At 34.8% G+C, this 24,990-nt stretch overlaps 1 protein-coding gene across 8 annotated transcripts in view; it reads left to right on the top strand.

Moving 5' to 3' along the window:
* Window positions 1-1,092: 1,092 nt before the first annotated feature.
* Window positions 1,093-24,990, top strand: part of TTC6 (tetratricopeptide repeat domain 6) — a 59,864-nt gene continuing 35,966 nt past the window's right edge. For 5 of the 8 annotated variants that reach the window (XM_090141360.1, XM_090141354.1, XM_090141359.1 and 2 more), the window contains exons 1-10: window positions 1,093-1,207; window positions 1,566-2,443; window positions 8,348-8,431; window positions 9,236-9,325; window positions 12,262-12,401; window positions 15,703-15,912; window positions 21,961-22,117; window positions 22,572-22,676; window positions 23,635-23,736; window positions 24,516-24,578. In XM_090141360.1, the coding sequence (XP_089997486.1) occupies window positions 1,883-2,443; window positions 8,348-8,431; window positions 9,236-9,325; window positions 12,262-12,401; window positions 15,703-15,912; window positions 21,961-22,117; window positions 22,572-22,676; window positions 23,635-23,736; window positions 24,516-24,578 (1,512 nt within the window). In that variant the 5' untranslated portion in view covers window positions 1,093-1,207; window positions 1,566-1,882. Of the gene's footprint in view, window positions 1,208-1,558; window positions 2,444-8,347; window positions 8,432-9,235; window positions 9,326-12,261; window positions 12,402-15,702; window positions 15,913-21,960; window positions 22,118-22,571; window positions 22,677-23,634; window positions 23,737-24,515; window positions 24,579-24,990 lie in introns of all 8 variants that reach the window. The other 3 variants (XM_090141357.1, XM_090141358.1, XM_090141355.1) reach the window with 2 other exon arrangements.

Here is a 24,990-nt window from a genome sequence, read left to right on the forward strand (position 1 = left end):
CACTTTCATTCCTGTTTAGAACATCTCCAATGGCTTGGACAGGCAGTGGGAATCCTTCCACACAGAACAACTGCTTTCTATTCCACCTACTCCTCCTCCTGCTATTCTGGTATTGCTGCTAGAGAGCAGGAGAAGCTAAGTAATACTAAATAGACAGTGTTCCTAGGGTGTGTTACATGGCTTTCATCAGTTATCTACCTATAAAAAGAAGAAAATCTATGTTTAATTTGTTTTTAATGTGACTGGCTAATGAGTTTTTAATCTTTAACAAGTCCTTAGTTGCCTCAGGAAGCCAAAATTTGGTCACCAAACCTGGTGCAAGGCGTGTTGTCTGCAGGAAGTGCATTGGCCACCCCCTTGGGTTCCAGGAATGCAATTAAGAAGGAAAAAAGCTGTAGCTGAAAGCCACAAACAAAGGAGAGGACAATGGAAGACACTTTTTTCATTAGATCAGTGGAGGCTTTTAATCAGTTGCATGGCTTATTTCAATCCAATCTGTGCCAATAGTTGTGACATCCCCTTGTTAACATGGAGGTATTTGGTGATCCAAACAAACAAACCAAAATTTTATTTTTTACCCACCAAAAAAGGCATACACTGGTTGCAAACTTCATTTTGTGAAGTGTTACAGCCCAGGGACTTCTGAAAAGCAGTCAGTGCTTTGAGGTGATTGTTAAAGGTCCCCTCCAACCCAAGACATCCATGGCTCTGTGAAGCCCATTTTCCCTACTTATGAGCTGTGAACTGTCTAAGGGCCCCTTTGGGGACCTTGTAGACCTGTACTTTTCACACTTTAATTCCCGCAATTCCCCTAAGAGAACTGTTTCAGACTTCCAGACACATTAACGCTGCGTAAGATCTGCAAGGAGCCTATTCTGCTAATAACTGACAAAGCTATTGGCGATGGTTAACCAGGCACACGCAGCCGGGTTTATCTTTTGCGCCCCGGCTGAGCCTCTGACAGCAGGAGTGTGCGCTGCTGCGTGGCACACGCAGGTGTCCTCCCCTCCGGTAGGGGGCGCTCGCCCCCTGCTGGCCCTCTTGCCTCCCGGTTGCTTGGTTACGGAGCGCGTCCTTCCGTGCGACGGGAGCTGCGTGGCCCCGTCCGCGGCGCTGGACGGGGAGAGGCGGGCGGCGGGGTCTTAGGGGTCGGGGGCCGCGCTGTGCCTGCTGGATGTGTTTGAGGTGTCGCGACTGCTGGCGGGAGGTACTTTTCCTGCAGTGGGGGGGAGGAGGAGGGAGACTGGCAGGGGCCTGAGGTCACTTGTTTTTGTAGGTGGAAAGCCTTTGTAGTTATTTTAGTAAGCGCGGAGCTTCAGCCTGCCTCATTTCTTCCTCTGCCGGGAGTTTCTGTGCGACTTCTGGTTTATGCTCCCAAAGACAGCAACAGTTCAGTTGTTTCCCTCGGTAAAATGGTACTAACTGTCACTGGTGCTTAGTTATATGCATCCGTGGTGGTCTTGATGAAATCCACGGGGACCTCAGCAAAATGCAGTCGTCTTAAAAGGTTTGGGTTCTGCACTGGTGTATGAAGTATAAAAGCTCATTTCTGTTTGAGTTTACAGGCTGTGTACTGCAGGAGAGAATTGCTGGAAAACATGAGCACTTTTTGAACTGAGTTATCTGGAAGAGCTGGCTGTGCTTACAGGACACCAGGCTGTGTGCAGGGAATCTCAGCGGGGCAGCCTGAAGATCAGATTAGCAATAGTTACTGCTCCTAGAAATGTGAGCATGTGCAAGATTTAACACCAGGTCAATTGCACTGTTTAAGAATATTATCCTCTCCAAGGTCAAAGAGCTCACATAAGCCTGCCATGAGTATAAATAAAAATAGTCCTGATTAATTAATTGCTCTGAAAGTAAGGATATCCTCTGAAGAAAAATGAAAAAACAAGCTTCTGATCACAGGGTAATGAACCACAGAAATAGAACTCTGGGAGAAGACAGTGATGACAAAAACCAAAGTTGCTCTGAAAAAGTTAACAGTGAAAATGCCACTCGTAGTCATGAAAGTTGCGTTGTAAAACTGCCAGTGATAGCATCATTTGCAGGTACTGCTAAAAAAATTCTACCTCAGAAGCCAAGACATGGCAGATCTAATTTTCGCACCAGTAACTCCTCGGCCTTGTTAGAAAAGACAAAAGCTGTTAGTAAAGTAAAGGATAGAGTGCGTATGCTACAGGTGAATCCCTACAACTTAAGGAATGATAAAGCTGAAGAAATAGGTACTGTGATTAAAGATAGCGATGAGTTTAGCTCTGCAGATTTAGTGAGAAATGAAAACATTCCCAGGAAGGAAAAATTAACCAGCGAAAGCTGTAAGAAGAGAAGCAAAGAGATTTCAAAACTAAAGCAGCAAGATTTACGTGTTGAATTGGGACGAGTGCTGAGAAAAGGAAGCAAGCAGCCAAGTGTGAGGTCTGCTCAGGAACAGTTGGAAGAGGTAAGAGATGTGACTAGACTAGACACTTCAAAAATATATGAGAACTTCCAGCAGAGCAAACCTGAAGAGCCTACTTCCACAGCAGCATTGCCTGTGAAAGTGGTTGCAAGGTCTGTTGTTGAAATAATTGCTTCCCTGCAGTCTACTTCTCCATCTTCCTCAGAACAGACGATCAAAGAACTCCTGGAGAGTGTTCTTGGCCAGAAATGCAACATAAAAATGGAAGTAGGTGAACCAGAACAAGAGCAATATTTTTGTCTTAGGTAAATATTACTTTTATAGGAGTTGTATATTTTTTTTCCAGCTCTTACAACACAAAAGCCAGACAAAACAAACAGACACAAACACTAATGTACCATAGAATATTCTTCACTGTTTCTTCTGCCAGATCTTTAATTCCCTTAACATATGAAAATGAGTCAATATCAAAATTTATTAAAACATAAACCCTTTGGGGTGAGAATTGTGTTAGTCTATTTATAGATTAGTACAGCTTTTTCTTTCTGCTCTTCCCCCCTTTTTAAGATGGCATATGCCAGTCTAAGAGAGGATGAAGTGCACTAAGTATACCTGAAGCATTGTTCATTTCAGTTTGGCATATGAAGTCTCAAGAAAACAATTTCGTGATTGTAGTTAGGTAGAATGTATCAGCTGTTGTAAGAGTCCCTTCGCTTACAATAAGAGCTACCAGTAACATCAATCATAGAAGATTTTCCTGGATTCTCACCAGAGGGTAGCCTCTTTTGTTGTTGCTGGTTTATTTGTTAACTAGTAGCTTAGATTCACTAGTAAATTACTCTCAGCTCTTTGTCTTCTCTGAGCAAGAGTAATAATGGTTTTGTTAGAATGTGCCATTTCACAAGGGCTGAAGCTCATGTTATGAACATGGCTGTCATACTTTGTATGCATGCTAGCTTTTTTTGTGAGGGGTGCTGTGGAATGAATGCACCCATAAAGGATGCAATACTTATAAGCAGGAACTGCCATTGCAGGGAATCATATGAAAGACTGATGTGTTCATGTTTTAGGAAATTATGATGAAAATTGTTTCCTACAGCTATTAAAATGCTACCTTTTATGATTACAGATTATCTTGCACAGAATGTAAGTGTAGTACCTTAATGTTCCTTTAATGTGAGATTGATTGTCATTGGTTAGATTAAGAAAAAATTAAGACAAAAAAAAAAAATGCAGAACTGATTTAATTTAATTATGTCTATGAGCAGCAATAGTCTGAAACTGCATTTCTGATAGATTTATGTCCTATGATTTACTTTTGTTCTCAGAGCTGTTTGTGTGGCTCAGGTAATCAGAATGTCTTTTACTCTGTATATTTTCTGGTGTTTATTTGGGGTTGAAATAAGAGAAGCCTTTCCTCAGTGTGGCAGCATTGATATGATCCCTCTTCATTGCTTTACTCTGATTTTAGGAACGTAATCATTTGAGTCTGTTCTCTTGTTAAGTCTGGTTGAAGTTTGCCAAAAGGTATCAGAGGAGATTGGGAAATGAAGAAAACTAAAGAAAATCCCAGACACGGAAAACCATTTCTTGTTCAATTTACCAAAAAAAAAAAAAAGTCATTAGTGTTGTGGTAATTGTGTTGCATTGCTTGTCCTATCTTACTCATTAACAAACATGTTTTATGTGTTATAGGTAAGATTTTCAAAATCTGGCCTCTATCAGGTCCTAGTGTTCTTGATTTGAAGTGAACTGAGTTCTCTGTTGTTTGTGTTGGGAGTTACTGTGCTCTGAGCTTTGAAAGTGATCTCTGGAGTACTGTGATAACTAAATATATCAATCAAATTCAAAGTAAAACAAAAGTTGAAACTTGGTGATGACTTTCTGGTCCAGTTGTTAGTTGTTTAATGTTTTTTTTTTTTAGATATGGATTTATGGAAAATGAAGATGAATGAGATTCTCACTGATCGCACTTTTTAAATCAAAGGCATTTACAGCTGGCATCTTATGAACTGAAGTGACCTTACAAATAGGATGAGGACTCTAGCAATACTTTATTATTATTATGTGTGGTTTGTTTGCTTTAGACTGAGCTTCAAGATTTGTCTTCTCTAATGAAGTAAGGAATATATTATTTTAAATGAAATGGAACAGAACTACTACAATGAAAACAAGCTTTCAGAATTAAATGTGATTTTTATTCCCTAAAAAAAAAAAAAGTATTTTACTCTCTTTATCTTATTTTTCATTTTGAATTAATGACTGGTTATTATTGATAGTTTGTGCTGTTTCTGTGGAGTCTGAGCATTGTTTTTTTTTTTTTTTTCCACGGTGTTACAAAGAACATTACATGGGAAATGGGATGCCAGCTCTGTGGGACATTAGTACTTTTCCCTGTTTGCTTGCAGGAAATCGGTTATAAATAATTATTCCTACCACGTTTTCTGTTAAAAAGTGAAATGCTTATTATAATCAGAATATCATTTCCAATGCCTGGAGTCACTTTGTTGCCTTAGGGCATGTTGCTACCCCTGAAGTATCTTGTTATCAAGTTATATGTTGGATTTAGTATCCGTAGGAGGGTGTTTATATTCATTCTGGAAATACATTTTGTTGGTGTTCAGCTTTCTTAGTGATGAGTTTGCAACTCATCTTCTTTAGTTGGCTTATTGTTTTCAGCAGATCAATTGTTTGGTATCTCAGATGAGCATGAGAAGGTGGTAACTAAAAGAAAACACAATTTTTTCCCCTCTGGAAAAATAGAATCAGATCTGAATGCTTCTATTAAAGGATGACGATGCAGTGTACCATGTCATCAAAGAACAAACATAGAATATACTTCTGCTTTTGTACATGTCTCTAGCTCATCAGCTATTCAACAGAAAGTGAGGCCTTGAGGAGCCTTTCTCAGTGAAGTATTAGTACTCTCTCAGAAGTACAGTTTTGTTTGCTTTAGCTACAAGCAAATATAAACAAGTATTTGCTCATCACTTTATAGCATCTTAAGTATTTACTGTATAGGTTCTTTATATTTCAGCTGACATGAAAATTATACATCAGATCATGTATTGATTTTTTTTTTTTTTTTTAACTAAAACATAGGAGACTCACTGAAAATATTTTTCTGAAGTGCTGTAAGGTGTGTTCTTTTCTTGGAAATGAATGAGACTTCTATTTATTTAGCTGTATAAAAAGATTGTGAATCATGATAATGAAGCTTTATATTATGATTTTTCTTCTGTATTATTAATTCTGTAACTGCATATTATTGATTATACTCAATAAGGTTAATCATGGCATAGCAAAGGCAATGTTATTGCCTACCCTTGTGTAAGGGAGTCAGTCTTCAACAATAGACATTACTGATCCTGGAGATGTTTGATTTTTCTTCTTTTTTTTTTTTTTCTTTCCTGTGGAATAGTTGACCTGTACTACTTCAAATGTTAGTGTTTTTTTTAAGATTTACAGTTTTAATGATGTTACAAGAAACTGCCTATTGAGAAGTGCTTATTATATGATATACATGTGGGAACATCTGGAATCTAATCTGTTTATCTCTTCAGAGTTACTAATACAAGTAACTGACTAAAAATAATCCAGTTGTGTAATTTGTGAGATTTGTTTCAGCAATCGCTTTCCAGTATCCTGGTTCTTTATGCTTATTAGCACAGTTACCACATAATCACCTCTTGTTGCAAGAAATGCTGCAGGCTTCATGGACTGTCTTTTTACCCTGAAGCCTAACAAAAGGAGAGAATACTCCTGATTAGTCTGGTGAGCTGCTGTTATGAGAACAAACTGATTTTAATCTGATAAACTGTAATTTCATAGAGTTCCAAGATTTGTCAGAGGGATACAGGATGATTACCAATGCCTGTATAAATAATCTGTACAAGTTCACCAAGCTAAAAGAATGTTTTAGAATATTTGCATGATCACACATGAAGACTACATTTATTCTGCCATTTATCAGGGTCTTTTCTACACTGGTGATTGCTTTCTATCATCAAAAGAGAGGAATCAATTGCAGTGAATGCAGAGCAAGGCTATGAAGATGATCAAGGTGTTGGAGCACCTCTTCTGTGAAGACAGGCTGAGGGAGCTGGGGTTATTTGGCCTAGAAAAAGTGCTGGAGAGACCTCATTGCAGCTTTTCAGTACTGAAAGGGAGCCTATAGTAAAGATGGGAAGGAACTCCTTATCAGAAAGTGTAGTGACAAGACAAAGGCTAATAATTTTAAACTGAAAAAGGGTAAGTTTAGATTAAATATATAGAAATTATTAACATAGTGGTGCTGAGACACCAGCATAGGCTGCCTGGAAAAGATGTCCTGTCCCTAGAGGTGTTTGAGGCCAAGTTAGATGTGGCTTTGAGCAACCTGCTGTTGTGGAAGGTGCCCCTACCCATGGCAGGGGCATTGGAACTAGATGGTCTTTAAGGTACTTTCCAACCAAAACCATTCTAGAATTCTATGAAAATAATTTATTTTAAAAGCCTTTAACAATTAAAGGAGAAGTTGAAAATTTTTAGTAAGATGAATTTAGAGATAGTTATTAAAAACACTAAAAAGTCTTAATTTTCTGTATGTCAAGAGTCTCAAAGTGTTTTTTTCAGCAACCAAGGATACCAAAGACGTATCAAAATCACTGGAAACTGTTTCAACATTTTTAGTTAATTATGAAGGTACTTAAATCCATGAACTGTTTTTTACAGTGAGGTGGAAGGCTATGACCAGTAAAACAGTATTGTTTTTTTTAAAGGCACAATAACATTTTCTGTCACAAAATATCAGTGCGGGAAGAATCAGCAGAATGCTTGAGAATGGACCCACAGGAGTTAAGAGTTGCCATGGTCTCAATGCTTTTATTTCTAAATAAAATTGGCTTAGTTTTTGTTAATACAAACACACAACCCATAGTATGTATATACATGGTATACATTACATTAAAGTACCAGAACAGCATTGTGCCTGCAGTTCTCCCATGGGGAGTGAACAAAAGAGAAAACACCACACCCAGCAAAGAAAAGCAGTCGCATCACATGTACAGGTGTCTAAAGTAGCATGAAGGTACTCTTTGTTCATATAATTTTGATAAGGAAATTAGTATATAAAACTAATATACCTATTCTATCAGTTTTGATCCAGCCTGTTTGAATGAAAGGATATGTGAAAAATTCTTTTTGAATTCATGCATTAGATAATAAATTGTGTGGGGAAAGAATTCCACTTAGGTAAGATGGAGTCTAATTAATAGTCCATTGTAGTCACTGTGTCTGAAAATGTGCACATGTTGCAAAAAAAAAAAAAAAAAAAAAAGGATTATTTGGTGTAGCTTGGGAAGGTATTGCTGAATCTGTATTTTAATCTAGGATGTTTCATTCCTTTATGTTTTCTCTTACCCTCATAGTTATGAAAAGTATATGTAATAGGATTTTTTTTAAATTAAGCTCTGCATTTTCTGTCAGAAGTAGCTATTTGTCTAAAAATAAAATCACCAATGCCCGCAATATTCTGCAACTAAAAATTTTTTCCTTTTTACTATTCACTTTTTGGTGCTTTTTTTTTCCTTGCTTGAAAACTCCTTTGGTATCATCTTCATTTTCTACTAAGCGAGCAAAACAATGTTGCAACTCACACTACACTTATTACATGTTTTGTTAAAACTGAATTGAGTATGGCATGCAAAAAAATCCTAGGCATTAAAAATACACTTTTAGATTACTGGTTGGACAGTGCACAAAATAAGGAGTGAAATGTGTAGAAACCTTTTCAAAAGATCACCCTAAGTTTGTTTCTGCATGTGTATGATGATTTCAAGTATATTTCAAATATATATATAATAAAGACCCAGCCTTTAATTTGTGCATGAATATTGATTTGATGTTTTATTCTATTAGGTAGTGAAAATTGCACTATATATTTATTTTTCCTTCTGGTTTGTGCAGGAGTTCCCAGTTGAATGTAAAGAAATAAAAACTGATTCTCAAGCTAGCAAGGAAGTCCTGCCAAGTTTTCACCAAGCAAGCCTGGTAACATTCTACATTATCTAGGAATGTTGAAATATAATAAGTTAATTGTACTTCTATTTGCTTGTAGAGTTGTTAAGATAGGTAGATCTTATTTTAAACTGATAAAACAGGGAAGGAAAGGAAATAGTGCTTGAAAACATTTTGGTACTTCATAAATCATAAATATACTTTTATTCTTATGTCTATCCCTTTTGGGTCTCTTTTTTTCTTTATTTTCTTTGGGAGTTTGATTCTTTAGCTATTGGATATACAGAATTTCCCTCTTACTAAGTAGCATGAGGATTAGGGCAATGAACTTGCAAAGCATTCATTGATATTCATGTATATTAATGCTCATCACTTTATGTCTTGCATTCAAACTGTTTTTAAAATTTAAATTTGTAAGTTTAGATGTGTTTGGAGATGTTGCTTAATGTTTAGAGGTGTTAACAATTTATTTGTTTTAAAGGATCTATATATAGTGATACACATTTCTGATGTACATTAATTCTTACATTTTTGAAGTATAATTTGTAGAAGAAGCTTTTTAGAAGAAATCTCTGTGTTGTTATTTAGTGTTAATCATTGTAAACCCTTTGCCTGTTAGTATACTAATTTTGTAAATCCAGTTCTCAATTGAAGAAATATTTGGCTTAAGATAAAACAGATACAGTGATCCAGGTGCTTCATAAAATGCATGTACAATGAAAGAATAATTGAAAATAATAAATATTGTAACAAATTATTTGTCAGGGAGCATAATAATGTTTTTAAGAAAATACTGTATGTTCATCTCCTAAATGGATTTTCCCTTTCCCTTAAAAGACACCAGTTGTTCAAAAAGAATCTCAAGCAGCAGAAAATGAATCTCAGCCTATAGATGAGCTGTTAACATATAATAAGCAGGTGAAGCAGGTAAGCAGGCTTAGTACTGTTGTGAGATAGTATTAGTTTTCCTATGCTTGAGGTGTTGATGTTTTAGAGCATATAGAGATTTGTAAGCTTTTTTTTTTTTTTTTTTTTTTAACCACCTGCCATTTAAAAGACTCTTCTATAATACAGGTCTCCATACTGGTCTTGCAGCTTAACGTTAGAGGAAAAAATAAATTAAGGTTCATTCGGTCATATGTTGGGTTAGGCTTTTCATTATGAGATTGAGAAGATTAGGAATGAAACAGCGTATAAATAGAATCCTCATTTACATTTAACAACTGTGTGCCTTCCTGGAAAATAGCATAATGATCAACATCCTTTTGGTTATGTGATGTTTCACACATGACAAGAGCTTTCATTTGATATCAACCCCTTACAGCTTTTCTAGTAAAGAACATATACCAAGTTTACAGAGGCAGGACAAATTTGTTACAAAGACCACAAAGTGTCTTTGGCCATATGTTGCCAGTTTTAATCATTCTGGTATTTTGAGGATAGAACCTTAATGTGCTTCCTTCTGCTGCTTCTATATGAATGATTACTTTGCCTTAAAATTACTACATTTGCTCAATGTATTATGTGAAGAACAGCCAAGATTGGGGGTGTTTCCACTAGACAGTTTTATGTGCAAAAAATACTGAGTAGCCTTGGCCAAAACTTATAGAGATGAACACAAGTTTTGATATGGTACATGAAGACAGATGCAGGTATTGAAATGGAGGAGATAAAAGGGAACAAAATGAAAAGGGGACAAGAGAGAGAGAGATTCCTATCAACAAGAAATCCATATTATTGGAGAGCAGATTGTTTCTAGGTCCAGTCATAAGACAGGTCTAATCAAAACGAGAAAATTTCTGCATGCCTAAGGGCCTTGTGTCAGCTGTTTCTTCAGCTCCTCCCATTGACTGTAGTTTGGCTGTGGTTGTGTCTTGTCAAAAGGTATGGAGAAAGGCAGAGAGAGTGGTAGTCATACCCTTAGGAACCCAGAATAGTAGCGATCAATTTTCCTCATCAGTTTTAGGATAGCTAAGAACCTGTTCTGAAGAGCTAAAGGATATGGGCTACTCTGAGAGTGAGTTACAGGGACATAACAAACTCCCCACCATTCCTGGTGCTGTGTTTTGTTTTGGAGCTATAGTGAATGTGAAGTAAAACCCTAAATGGTCTGAGTAGTTCCAGTTGACTGGCGTTCTTCTACAGCCAAGGATTTGGCTGTATCAGTTCTTGTGGAACCATAATAATTTCTGTTAGACAGATTAGATTTTAGACAGTAGATTTCAGCTACTGCTGAAGAGCATGAATGAAAACAATAATTAAAAAAAATTCTTCTAAATTAGATATAATATTCTTTTGACATTGTCCTTAGAATATTTGTCTGTCTATAGGTCAAAAATTTTTCTAATCATTCATACTGTCTGTTCTTGACTTTAGATAATTAACAATGATGCTTGCCATAGGTAGTTGTAAGAAATTACTCTACAATCATCCCCTTATATATATATATATATATATATATATATATATATATATATATATATATAGACCGGTTTGTTACAGAAATATTTACTGAATGATGTGTAAACAATGTACAATACAATGTCAATGTAATTTTTATAATATCTAAAAAAATACTAAAATTACATATTCTAACTTACATACTGTTGGCTAACAGAGTACTTTCACAGTTAGTTAAACAGTACTGGGGTACTGTGATGGTTTTTAGACAGTATTATTTTGGGCAGCATGCTACTTCTGTAATGCTCTAGCAGTGCTGTTGTAACAAGACCCATCAAATGTATGTTTAGTGAGGTTACAACAAAAAGCAGTTTCCAAGATAGGCACCTGGAAAGATAAAATACATTTGGTTCTACTTGATGTAAGTACTGCAGAATTTAAATGTGTTTTATTTTTTTACAATTGGTTTTCCACAGTGTTCTGTTTCTATCTTTCATATTGCTTTCATTATAGCTTTTAATTTTCTTGAACCTGCTTTGCTGTGTTATGTATGGTAACTTTTCAGGGGAGCTCAGATGAATCCTTTTTGTTGGTTGCAGTTAGTCTGTTTTATGAAGATGTTTAACATCTTGCAGGAAACAGAATTGTCAAATGCTTCAGGTTGGAAGGGGCTTCTGTTTCTTCTAGGCTATGATGGCCTCCAGCATATTCTGTAGATTTTGAAGTTCAAGTTTATGAAAGGTGTAGGTGCCTTGGAAGTAGTAATATCTTAAGAAGTAATAATATCTTAAGAGGTTCCTTCCCCTTGCTGTTTGCCTTTGCTCCTGGACTTCAGTGAGCTGCTCCATGACAAAATTTTTGGGTGGGACAGGGATCAAAGATCTGGATTAATTTCTGCCTTCTCCTTGCATGCTTTTTACTTTTTTTTTCAACAGTTATCTGGTCTGTTTTAACTATGTGGGAAAAAAAAAATTATTGGCCTTAATAAATTGGAATGATCAGCTGTGGGTGGAAACAGTAGCAATTCCTTTTAAGTTGCTGTACTGAATAAGCATAACCTTGAATAAACTTCTAAAAGTTTTATCCTTTAAACCACATTTGTCTATCTTAATTTGCATAAAAATACAAATTTTAGATGTACTCATGCACTTCTAAGAGTAGTAGTTCTGAATTGCGACAATTCTGATGCTCTTTTGATTATTCTATTATTTATCATAGGGCACGTTGGGTATTTTGTTTTACTACACTTTTCTGCACATCCTATGCCCTGAATAGCTGTGGGTGTTACTGTGATCTGCTCAGTGACAGTAGTTATATGCTACTCTTATTTAACTGAATTTTGTTTTCTGTTAGTCAGGGTTTCTTGTGTACCGTTGCTTCTTGTTCTTCGCTGGAGTATGAAAATATCTGTATAGCTTACAGTCTATAACACTGTGCTTATCTTTTGCTTGTGAACATCTTAGGCTCCATCCACAGATGTGCTATGGGTGGAAGGAAAAGCGATATCAAAAATTAAACCAGATGAGGTTCAGAAAGATCTACAAGAGGAACACAACTTGCAAGAGTGTTTGACTTTCCTGCCCACTCATGCTTCAAATGTCAAGTAATACTTTAATCTTACTTCATTATAATGAAATTAATATTGAAAATGTGTTAAGTTATAAATACATACAATGGCAGATAAGTATGGAGAAGAAATAATGCTACCTCCCAGAATCTGGATCTGAAACGTGCAGTTCTGAGCAATTTCTGATCTCTCAAGTTTAGGTTGGTGGTTTGTTTGCTACTTACCTCCTTGAAATGGATTTGATTTACAGTTTTTAAAATCTAGAGGGCCTGCTCATTCCTGCTGTATGCAGATGAAACTTTTCTTGACTGCAGCAGAGACTGAAGTTGCTTATGCAAGGGTTGAATTTGTCCATACAATTCCAAGCGTAATCTAATCAAAATAATTAAAAACAAACAATGGAACATACCACAAATTTAATATAAGCAGTGCCAGCTGTAAGTCATCATCTTTAAATAGAGAAGATGTATTAAAAATTCATTAACTTGAATTTGTATTACAGTCAGTGCTTGTCTGAAATTCAGGAGATTTTGCGCAGAGCAGTAATTTAAGGACAACTGCTTATTACCTTGCTGTTGTCATAGGTGGCATCTGTCATTCTCTAGTAGGAGTGCAGATTACAAAAGTAGTACAGCCTGTGTCCTGATTTAACTGATCTCGTCTTGTCCCATGTCGAGTGAGACTCCTCAGTTTTATGGTGTTCACTACTAAGATCTTTATGGCTAGCTTTTTTACATATACCATAAGTTGCTTCTTCACTTCTTTCTTTTGAGGTTTTTTTTTTTTTAAGAGTGAGAGAAGCAGCTTTAATTATTAGCTTTTGTTGTTCTTAGGGTCTTGAATGGTCTGTTGGATACAGAAGAGAGAGCCTTTTTATGGGAGGTCTGAAGTTTGTAAATGGATAATACTTTCAATTAAGTAGCTGAGAATAGTCATGGGAAAAGAATGCTTAAGTTTATGAAACAGTCAAATTGGCATTTAAGTGACCCTTTGCATGCCATTGCTTATCTGCATTGCTTAAAGATCATTTGGTTAGCAAGATTATATATTAAAACAAATAGTGACAACAGACAATGAGTGTTTTACCTTCAATAAATACTTACTGTCAGATTATCAATGGTGCAGAAACTGCATGATTTTCTAAAAAACCTGTATTTAGTGCATTAAATGAGGGTAATGTAGGCCACACACATAGTATTGTTTCTTCATGTCCACTTTTTCAAAGAATGATAAATAGTCTGTTTTAAGAGTGTGTGTTGTAAAAACATTCACCTTCACCTGAGGCATGCCCTGAATATTTTAGTTTACATTCATGAAGCATTCAGTTAGATAATTCAATGAAATGATAAATTCAATAAAATAAAAGTAATTATACTACATTAAGATATCATTCAAGCTGTTTTTATTGATTTTAAATAAATTACAAAATCTATGTGAAAAAGTTCCCAGATTATTTTAAAATAATTTTGCTTACTTTTGTTTACATACTTTACTCCAACTGTTTTAAGTTCAAAGTTGAATTGTTTGCCTATTTTTATTTTTAAATGAATATGTATTGATTTGCAGAGCAAGTGAACTGTTAGAGAATGCTGAAATAAAATATTTCTTATTAGGTGTTCTTTCTTCAGTTAAAGTATCATGGAATATTTCTTTTTATTTTAAATTAGCACGATCTTCTTAAAACACTGATCTCTGGTATCACACACTGTGAAATTTGTGCTGTGAAATGTATGAATTTAGTTCCAGAAAAACCCAACCCTATCAATTTCATTATATGGAACTGCTGTAAGCCTTAAATTCTAATCAGTATTATATATTCTGTGTTGCTTTTCCAACTCGATATTTCATTTTAAATGTTTAACTTCAAAATCTTATTCAATTCCTGTTTTCTGTTAGGAAAAAGAATCACAAATTTGAGTAGAAACTTTGGATTATAGTTTATGGTAAAAATGTCTTGTTGAAGCATGAAATGGCTAGGCTTTCTTCTATATGTTATTTCTATATATTACATATATTGCATAAAACATTATGGCTTGACAAAAAAAATATTAAAATATTTTAATTAAAATTAAAATGTTATTTCGTTGCCACTCATTTATATTTTGTTGTCATGAGCCTGTAAACATCAGGACTCAGTTGAGAATAATATAACTGATGTGGTCATCTCTTAATTGCGAGTCAAATTGATTTTATATTACACTGTTTTTTTTACATGTGTGATTTCTTTAAACTTTTTTGCTGTTATTGCTGTTCAGGAATGGTAAGTACATAAAAAAATATATTAGCATAAATATGTATTGCATGATTAGACTGATCTTGTATTTTTTTCCCTGTTTTGTAGATCTTACTAATTTCCCTTTTATAGTCTCTTTATTAAAAAAAAAAAAAGCCATAGGTATCAGTAAAATAGACTACTTGTTGAAGAACTAAAAAAAAAAAAAAGTTATACCTGAAAGCTAATTAGTATTTTCTCAAAGTGGAGTTTTAACCATTTTCATTTAAAAATTTCTTTTAAATACGACGATATTTGTGAACTGTAATTAAAAGTAGCATGCGTTTGGGGAGCCGTTTCAAAGCTCAGATATTTTCTCTATATTGTTTGTCACGTTGTAGCTGTCTGCACCTTTAGATACTTATTAACTTTGTGGAGTTCATACAGTAGCTGCAGACTGTTTTTAGAGCTTGATCCATGGCCTGTAGAAGTCAATAGACTTTCATCACTTTTAGCACAACTTAGATTGGAGGCTTAAATGGTAGATTTTTTTTTTTTTTTAGTTATTAACTTTTTAAAGATAGTCAAAGGTGCCGTGTTTCCTCTAAAATCAACAGCTGAATTGAAACTTTATGAAAAAAGTTCAAATGATAGCATATAAAAGAACTAATTCCAAGATTTAAGAGTAGTTACGTGGTGTTCTGTCATGAGAGAGAATGCACAGATAAATGTACACATAACATTTTAACATAACATTTATTCAATACCAATTTAGGCTATAAATATATGCTACTTAGACACTTTAAGTTTTCAGGACAGACAGCGTGAAAGCTCTACTTTGGGAAAGTAGAAGTGTGACTACTGCAGTTATTCTTTAATTTTAAGATTATTACCACCGTTTTTGCTTTTACCTGTGGGTCTCCTCACCTCTACCCCTACTCCAAGTGTTATTAACTCTGCTTTCAGTAGAAGTCATCTGGATTACCAGGCAAATTTTGCCATGTATTTATATTAGCAGTTTGTATCCTATGGTCTGTAATGTCAGAACGTAATGTTTAGATAAGTTGCATACTTTTACAATTCAAAGAATGGTTATTAAAACTTTTTATTTTTTTCCCTTTCTAGACAGCAAAATTATTCAAGCATTCATCATCTATGTACTGCTTTTCCCGGATTTATGTTGCCTCCGTATCTACAAATGGCTTCAAGAATTTATCATACTTCAGACAGAAGAGGTCACAATATCTTGTTTACGGCAGAGGATATAGACAATAGGCAGAAAGAATCCATATGTTCTGAATATATTTACTTGAAAGAACAAGCTGAAAAGAAAAGGTATGAACTTATTATTGATGTTACTATGATTTAATTAATTTTGTAAATTAAGGCATTATTTTTTGAGAAATAATTTAGTGGTGTTTCAGTATTTAGTAGTTTCACAGAAGTGGCAAATAAAAAGGCTTGATGGTTTTTTTTTTTTTTACCTTGTTTGTAAGGTCTGCTTAAAATTATATAGCCCAAAGGTCTTAAGTCTTATCTTGCTTAGAATGTAAAAGGTGGTGTTAATTTTTAAGAATGAAATTCACTTTATGTTATGAATGAGTTTTTATATTTAGCTCTACTAATGAGGGGTCCCACTGAAATAACAAGCGATGTTGAGCACTTAGAGTAGGCTTCCTATGAATGTAAAATTCTGCAAGAGTAGGAGGTGTGTATGAAGCGTGCAGTCACTAACCTTTTATCAAATGGGCAATCTTATTGATCCTGATTCTTCAAGCACTTAGCATCAAGCATAACTTCAAGTAATTTAATGAAGTTCTGTTGAGTTCAACACATACAAAGTTAAGCGCGTATAAAACCTTGGATAGAGCTGTAGTCAACAATACTAATTGTATATGTAAGAGGTACTCATGATAACTATTATCATTTTTTACATTTGGTTGAATTACTAAATCCTTACTTGCTGTTTTCTTAATGTATTTTACGCTAAAATAATGTGAAATAAAACCAAACAACATGAAGAATATTCATTTTTCATTCCATATTATTTCAGTTATGTTTTTTTCCTTTTTCTGTGTCTTTCTGGATGAAGATCTTAGAACTAGAACCTTTACACTCCAGTTTTCCCTGAAGATTTTTCAGACTGACAACTTGTGTCTGAGTTTCTGTACTGCATCAGTTCCAGAAATATAAAATTATTGCTTGTAAAGTTTGTAGTGATCTAAAGAATGATAGAGAGGTAAATAAGGATAAGGACAGGTCAGTTTTACAGGGCAATTTGTGTAGCTTGTTAACTTGGGCTCCCTTGAAAAACATGCATTTTAGTGCAGCCAAATGCAAGGTCACAAGGCTAGGAATAGGGAATAGAAGTAATTGTTTGTAGGAGGGGAGATTGTATCCTGAAAAACAGTAATTCTGAGCAGAGCTTTGCACTCTTGAAAGATAAGTAACTGAAGATGGCTATGTAATAGATTCAAACCTTCAAGCATGTATGTTAAAATGGAGATGAGACATTTTGAATGATATATAGAAAGTAATAGTTTTGGGGTTAGAAATCTTATACAGAGCTTTTTTTTTTTTTTTTTTTTTTTTGTTCCAGGTAAGTGCTCTTACAACTGAGGCAATCATGTCACCACTTGTTTTTTCTCCTGGCTACATGATTCTTGCATTCTTCTCTGTTCAGCAGCACAGCTTCCTGCACCCAGAACAGTCAAATCATGTAACAGTGAGTGAGGTTTGAATCCTCAGATAAGCAGAGAATTCTCATATCCTGGCTCTATGCTTCAATAGCAAATTGTCATGAAGAGATAGAAATTGTCAGTTGTTGCATATTTTCCCATTGCTGTCTTATAAAAGAAAAAAACCCCACTATATCTCCCCTTCATTGGGGGAAAAGAAAAGAATACCCTGAGAAAAGGGCTCGGTGTTCTGGATTTGAAATGGTGGAAAATTTCTGCCTGCAGTCTCTGAGAAATCTAAGTTTAAGAAAGGGTCAATAGGTTTCCTGTAGGTGTCTGCTGTTCTTCCTTATGCAGGTTTGTAGGAATGGTGTGCACTTAATGCACTTAGCAGTGAGTTCCAAATATTGTTCTTGGGGAGCAAACAGAAATCTGGATTCCTGTATGTGATCTCTCTCTTACTTGAATGCCTGTTCTGTGTGAAGACACTTATAAAGATCATTATGTTGGTCTTTGTGTAAGAAATAAGAGATGTTTTTAATCTAAGCGGCATAGTTTCTGTTGTAAGAGAACTTGCATAAATGAAAACTTAACAGACTCAGTAGCTGACATTTCAGTCTAGACAAATTTGAGAGTAGCTGTAAGACCTCAGTGTATAGCAATGAAAGTACCTTATGAAACTACTCACTGATTGCAGCCTTTATATCAAGACTTTATTTAAGTTGTATGCTGAGTTTCACCGAGGGAACTATGAACTTAATTAATGAGCAGGAATATTGAGGAAGTTGCATTATTTGTACTGTTTGGAGGACCAGGATGGGTTTGTCATGATGTTTCTTTTACCATAAAATCTGAATCCATAAAATTGTTGTATGAAAACTTCTAGATCTTGAATTCTTTTGATGCAGTCAAGTTTGTCCCAACCATCAAGTATGGCATTACTTCAGATTAGGCCCTGATCCTTCCGATAGGTTTGTATCAGCTTCTGCTGGAGTGGCCAGAAGCCTGGCCATTAATTGTTTTGCAGGTCATGAGGAAAGAGTCATTAAGGAAGTTCTGAGAAAATAAGCTAATGGCTGTGATCTTTTCTCAAGCATGGGAGGCAATTTAAGTGTGGGCAAAAAAAAGTGTTCATAAAGGGGGAAAATAAACCCTTAAGAAGCCAGTGATAGAGTCAGAAGTTGTGTAGAAATAGCAGTTGGCACAGCTTTACTAATCTAGAGATAACAGAAGAAGGAAGGTCTTTGAGTGCTTTGAAAGCAGAGGAGCATCTCATGTTTGAATTAGCACTCTTTTTTTTTTCTTATTTCAAAGAATAGCATAACATTCAAAGCAAGGAGCTATATGATCTTTGCAGTAGCACTTTAAATGAAAAAGAACAGAACAACAAAAAGAGCGAATAGAACAAGGTGGTGCTTATCTGGGTTAAAGAAACAGATGCTGCAGCAACTGAGATATGATATTAAATACCAGACAAATAGCTTATTAGGGAGATGAAAAGAAAGCTTTAATTTTAGTATGTTGTGAATGTTACCTGTTGAACGATGGGAGTGCTCCCCATAGTGATGAAAGCAAGTAGTGGGGAAACCATGAATACTGCAAAGTCTTGTAAGATCCTTGAACTTCAGACTTGCTGAGCTAGCACTGGAATCTCTAGGAGGTAGGTAGTCTGATATTTTTGTTGGTGCAGAATAGTTATGAATCATACTGATTCATTACTTTGGATAGGCAACTTGTACAATGTGTTTATTTGTACACCTTACTAGGAATAGAGGAAGTGAGTAGAGGACAGGATGCTGTAATGTAAAGAGATGCTAATGAAACTAAGAACTGTGGAAGCTATGTGAAGGTGGGTCTTGAAGGTGACAATGGTTTTGTTTTCAAGGGGTAGCTGATGAGCGAAGGATGAGCCTGAGCTTTATGTGTCAGAAGAAAGGTTTCAATGCAGATCTATATTCCAACAGATGAGAAATTTTAAAAGATGCCTGTTTTCTTAAAAAAAAAAAATATATATATATAAAAAAAATCCTTGCTCAAATTTGTTTGATCTGGAAAAACGAGAAAACTTAACTCTTTGGAGCACTGCCATCTAGTGGCGTAATCTGCCACAGTCTGTTACTATTTCTAAGAACTGGTTGACTTAAGTGAGCCTTGAACATAACAGATATCATTTATATGGTACTAATTTAAGTTGATTTACACTGCTCACATCTATTGCTGACAAATTCCTGGAACTTGTCTAATTTCACAAATACAAATAAACTAACTGAGAATAAGCATGATTTCTATGCAGTTCATAGTGAAATTTAAATGACTTTGTCAGGCACGTTACAATTGTATGATTCTTATAGCGGATCAGATTAATAAAGCAATAATTATTTTGTTTTCAAGCCTTATCTTCATTGTGAAAAATATCTGGAGGTTTCGAAAACAACAAACTTTTCATTCACATCTGTGAGAAAACAACAGAGCAGAGTATTACTTATCAGTACATATACATCTCCAGGTCAGCTATAACCTAGGACTGACTGCATTGTGTTTATTTCATATATGACAAAGGTCCCTTGCTTTCTATGTCCTGCTTAATCTTGACATACTCTGCAAGTATCAGTTGTTTGAGAGTTAAAAATGCTATTTTCTAGCCATAAAGACTTAAGAGTTAATCAGAATGAACATTATATGGGGATGGTCAGATCCATTCCTGGCAGAAATCTTGCAAATACTTTAACATGGTTTTTAGCTTCATCTTATCTTTGTTAAAGTTCCTTCAAGCAGGAATGCTTTATCTCCTGGAAATGTTCTGATTGAATTCTTATTTATTAACCAACAGGTGGAATAAGAATATTATTAGAATTTATTATTATTGCACTGAGCTGCTTTCCTTCATGTTGTTGCTGTCTTCCAGAAATGAGAAGCCTGAACGTTGTTTCACATTAACTCACATTTTATTACTTGGTATAAACTCACTGAATTGAGAACTATTTATGACGAAAGTGCCCTAAAAGAGTAACAACTCTTACACTGTTCACTTAAGATGGTCAAATGCTAAAGAATCTTTTGATTGTTTTATACCTTTCTCTATCTTGTATAACTTCTTGACATACCTTTTATGCAGACTCTCACCTTGAAGAGTCAAAACCATTGACTACTTAAATGGAAACAAAAACTAGGAAGGCCAAACACTCACCAAAAGTTAGGCTTTCAGTTCGTTTTACAAGAAACAGGTCTTTTTTCAAAGCTTCCACTTCAAGAAAGGAACATTCCAGAAAGAGTTCAAGAAGTACTCTCAGGTCTACAATCTTTCTTTGCACTAGTGCTGCATTTTAAAGATTCCTTTTCAATGTGGGGTTGTACTTCAGAGGCATTTTGTTTGCTAAATCAAATGGCTGGTTCTTAGTTACAGTGAGACCTCCCTGTTGCTCCCATTTACACAGGGTTTTGATAAGTCTTAAATTAAATGCAACATATTTCTATTTTAAGTGAGAATGAAGCCCACTGCAGCAGATAAGACACCTGGTGGTGGCATTGCGGGTAACAGGAATCAAGCACTTTAATTCCACGAAAACACAAGGAGACTTCATTATTTAGTGTTTGCAAACTACCCCAGATCTGATTAACACCAGTAGATGTCAGTGTTGGCATATGCCAAGGTGCCAATATGTTAAGAAAAATTGTGTTCGTGTTGTAAGCACTTTATATGCAGTTTGCATGCATATACGTAGTTATATTTTTCTTGTTCCTCTGTACTTACAATAGATGAAACATTTAATATATTTTGTGCTTGTAATTCTGGTACTGAATAATTATATAAGTGACAACAGGAGTAATTATTGTACTGTCAAGCAAGCAACAAGAATAGCTAAATATACAGATGTATTTTCTACTCTTAATTAAAAAATATATGTTATCATTTTTTACATAAATCCTATAAAATATATGTTTAAGTGATGAATGATAGCAGACCTGGAATAGTGATTACTGCTATTCTCTAAAATAGTTTTACTAGTTTCTTAGAAGTAATATGTTCTTCAGATCTAAATCTGGCTTTTCAGGTGTGAGAAACAAAGGAAATAAAGATAAGTTATTATAGGATCATATGTATATATAGACTTATGTAGATAAGTATGAGTTGCATTGTGTTGCTTAAGTGTTTACTATTTTTGAAATTGAAACTTTGACAGGAATTAAGATGCATAATTACTTACTACAGCAACTTTCTGAAGTGATTTTTTTTTCCAAGTTGGTTGCCATAGGTAAACTTATTTTAAATAATAAAGGGCAAGCAAACAATAATCAGAATCCTATCCCAAAGTAATGACTAAAAATACTGCTAAAACCAGCCCAACATTCCTGCTGAAATAATTTCTCTTGGGCATTTAAGTCTCTCTGACCATAACCACAGTATTGAATTGTATATTTGCATAAAGTTACTTATTTTATACAATGCACTTCATACTTGGAGGTTACTGTTATATTGTGACTTCATTTACAAGTAATATCCACCATAGACCTAATTGTGGAAGTCTTAAAATTAGAGGCTTAGCAGCAGGTTTCTTAAATGAGTCATTTCAAACTTCAGCTGTTTCCTTCTGAGAAAAAAATAAAAGCTTTTCTAGTTTGATTAAAAATTACCTACTTTTCTATTTTTCTTATTTCAAACATGACAGCATCCAAATAACTTAAATCCTCTTCTGTGTTGCTGCAGAATTTGTTATGAAGGAGTTCCTGCATCAGAACTGTTTCAGAATAATCAGAAAGATGGGATTCGCTCTCTTCCACCTCATACATCAAAAACTCTGGCTGAGTGGCAAAAAGCTGATCATAGTCTTAAAAAAGCACAGCTTCAACTGGTAGGAGAGAAAGTAAGAAATAATTTTAATAATTATGTCACGTAATTGTGCAATTCTGCAACTGAAGCACAATATTTTGGAAGTATTTTTTAATTGCTTTTTTCTTTTGTTGTATGAAATGCCTAGAAGTAAAGATCTTTTTTTTTGACATTTGACAAGTTGCAGTGTAACGATATTTGAAGTTTTTACTGATGGGGAGAGTTATTCTGTTGTTCTAAAATCTCATGACCCAGTTCTCGTCTGTAATAATATTATGCTTATTTGCTAATAACAAAGAAAACTACAAACCGTGTAGTTCTTTCAGGTGGCAGAGCCCTGTAGGTCACAAAATTTCATTGTATTTGATGCACTTTAAAGTGTTTTTTTTTACAAAATCATATTTTATCACCTAATAGTTCAGACTCAATACTGACAGTAATAAACTTGTTTCGTGTTAGCTGATAACTGAATTCCATTGGTTTTGAAGGTTTCCATTTATCCAGAAGCTTTGAAAATGTTTTGGGCTCCTGTTCCACCAAAGTTCTTTGCTCCAATTTCTTCTATGAAGGAAATTTTATTTCCTAAATATGAGGTAAATATTCTGAAAATATACCTTTTGCAAAAATATTTGATTTTCTAATGTTATATTTGTTAAATGTCATAGTTGCATTTTGAACTGCTATTATAGTAATGCTTCACTATTTATGGTATATAATTCAATGTACAGTTTGTATTAATATGCACTAAATAGTATATTTAATTTCCATTTTAACAATAAGAAAGTTTCTGGTAGTAGTTGTTCTTAACTGCTAATTGCTACTCTATCTTTCTTACTGGCTTTCAACATAAATGTTAAGATATTTTTGCACAGGCTTTCTTCTGCTGTACTGGCTGAGGTATATATAAAAATTTAATAAAATTACAATATCTATTATATAAAGTCTATTTTGTCAGTTGCCAATATTTTTGAATTTTGAAATTTCTTGAATGTGAAAACTCCTCTATGGTTATCCTGTTGCAAGAGATTAGCCACGCCTACTGGAATTCCATATTCATGGTACATTGCACCTTCCTGTGGCAAAGGTTACAGAAAAAACAGCCTTTCACAACCAGTCCACACCCCTGTGCAAGATATGAAATGCACATCTGGATTAATTAACAGCAGGAATAAACTTGATGTTATTTGCTATTTCCTAGCCTTACTGTTACCTGAACTGAAAGCTGTGTTAGTTATTATATGTGTTAGTTATTATATGGACTGCTGTGAGCTGACATAAATTACGAAGGCTACAGATAAAAACTTTAGGGAATCAGGTAGCAATAATTGTTTATTTCAGGTTATATGCCCCTTTTGCACCGTATCATTCTTGATCTTATTAAATGTGTTCCACTGCCTGTCCTTCAGTAGCTTAAGATAAATGGCTCCTGTGATGTTCATCTTGATCATCATATCTCTTTAGCTCAAATATGTAATAGGCTTGACTTGTTACCAGGGCTGACAAATAATAATGTTGTACTTATTTAAATATGTGAATATATTAATATTTCAGAGCAACGTTATTGAAGATATCACGTATGAAGACTTTTTAATTGAATATGAAGAAGAGTTAGAAGCTGAGCAAGCTGATCTCGATTTCTGTGATTATTTACTGGTGTGTATTGTGGTATTTTTTGAATGTAATTAAGCTTAGCAAAACAATTCTTAGTTTGAAGTCATAAAGCGATATATGTATAGTTGACTGCTAAAATGTGTGCAAATGAAATACAGTATTTAAATTTGGTTCATTTTTTGAATATATAGAAAATGCTAAATTTCATGTTTTAGAACCCGAGTCTATTCTTAGTTGCTTCAGGAGTAGGAGCTATAATGTAAATAAGAGATTTCTGGGGGGCACGACAGGGAAGGTTGCTGGATGTTCCACTACATACAGCCATCTAAAAAAACAGCGAGAGGCAAGGAGGAGAACAGGGGAAGAGGAATATTTCCTCTTGTGAGGAAATGTGAATTTTTTTATGTAGAATTTCTCCAAAGGTATTATAAATGTTAAAGAATAGTCAAGAAATTCTGTGCAGGTGAGTGATTCGTGAGAACTACAAATGTAAGTTGTAGTGTGAGTCTGTCCATTTATAAAATCATGCACATCTTAAATGCCTTTGGTCTTTGGCGGCAATGCAGCAATGAGAGCCATGAGCTTCACAGAGAGCCTGAAGTGCCAAATGATGCTATTCACTTCAAAGTGCTAACTCTATGTAAACATATTTCAGTGAATGGATCTGAGAGGCAGAAGTAGGTAAAAGCTTACCCAGATCCCACAGGAAAATCTTTCCTTACCAAAGGATGTGAGGTACAACTGAGTATTTGTGTATCTGAAACAACTGAAACCTGGTTTATTATGATATGATTTACTTTCACTTTTTGTTTTACTTATAGACAGAAAATCTGCTGAGAAGATGCCAGTCTTTCTCACATTTTTCTGACAGGGAGAACTCAAAGGTATTTTATATTTACTTTTATTTGTTCCCTAACTGTGATTTTCTATTCGTAGAAGAAATTCTTATGCTGAGCTAAACTGAACTTAACATTTTCATATTAAATGAAAAGTGAGCACTTCAAAGATCTTTTTCAAGTGCATTGGTTAAGCTAAACCTTTCAGTTTCCTATTAGGAGAACATAGCTTTGTAATGGGAACCTCCCATTAACTTTACAAGCACTTGGAGAGAGGTAAGTGAGAGGAGTCTGTACTCCTTCAACGTGATATAAGTGGGCCAGTGGACCAGTAATGATTTGCAGTATCTGGTTTGGATTTCAGACGTATAGTGATGTCAACATTAAGTTTACAATCCGTAAGGTGATGTCTTCTGAGATGTCTGTTGAAGTAATGTTAGGTGTTTCATGAAATACATTA

The sequence above is a fragment of the Phasianus colchicus genome, chromosome 5 (assembly GCF_987193195.1).
Source record: "Phasianus colchicus chromosome 5, bPhaCol1.hap1.1, whole genome shotgun sequence".
Taxonomy (NCBI): domain Eukaryota; kingdom Metazoa; phylum Chordata; class Aves; order Galliformes; family Phasianidae; genus Phasianus; species Phasianus colchicus.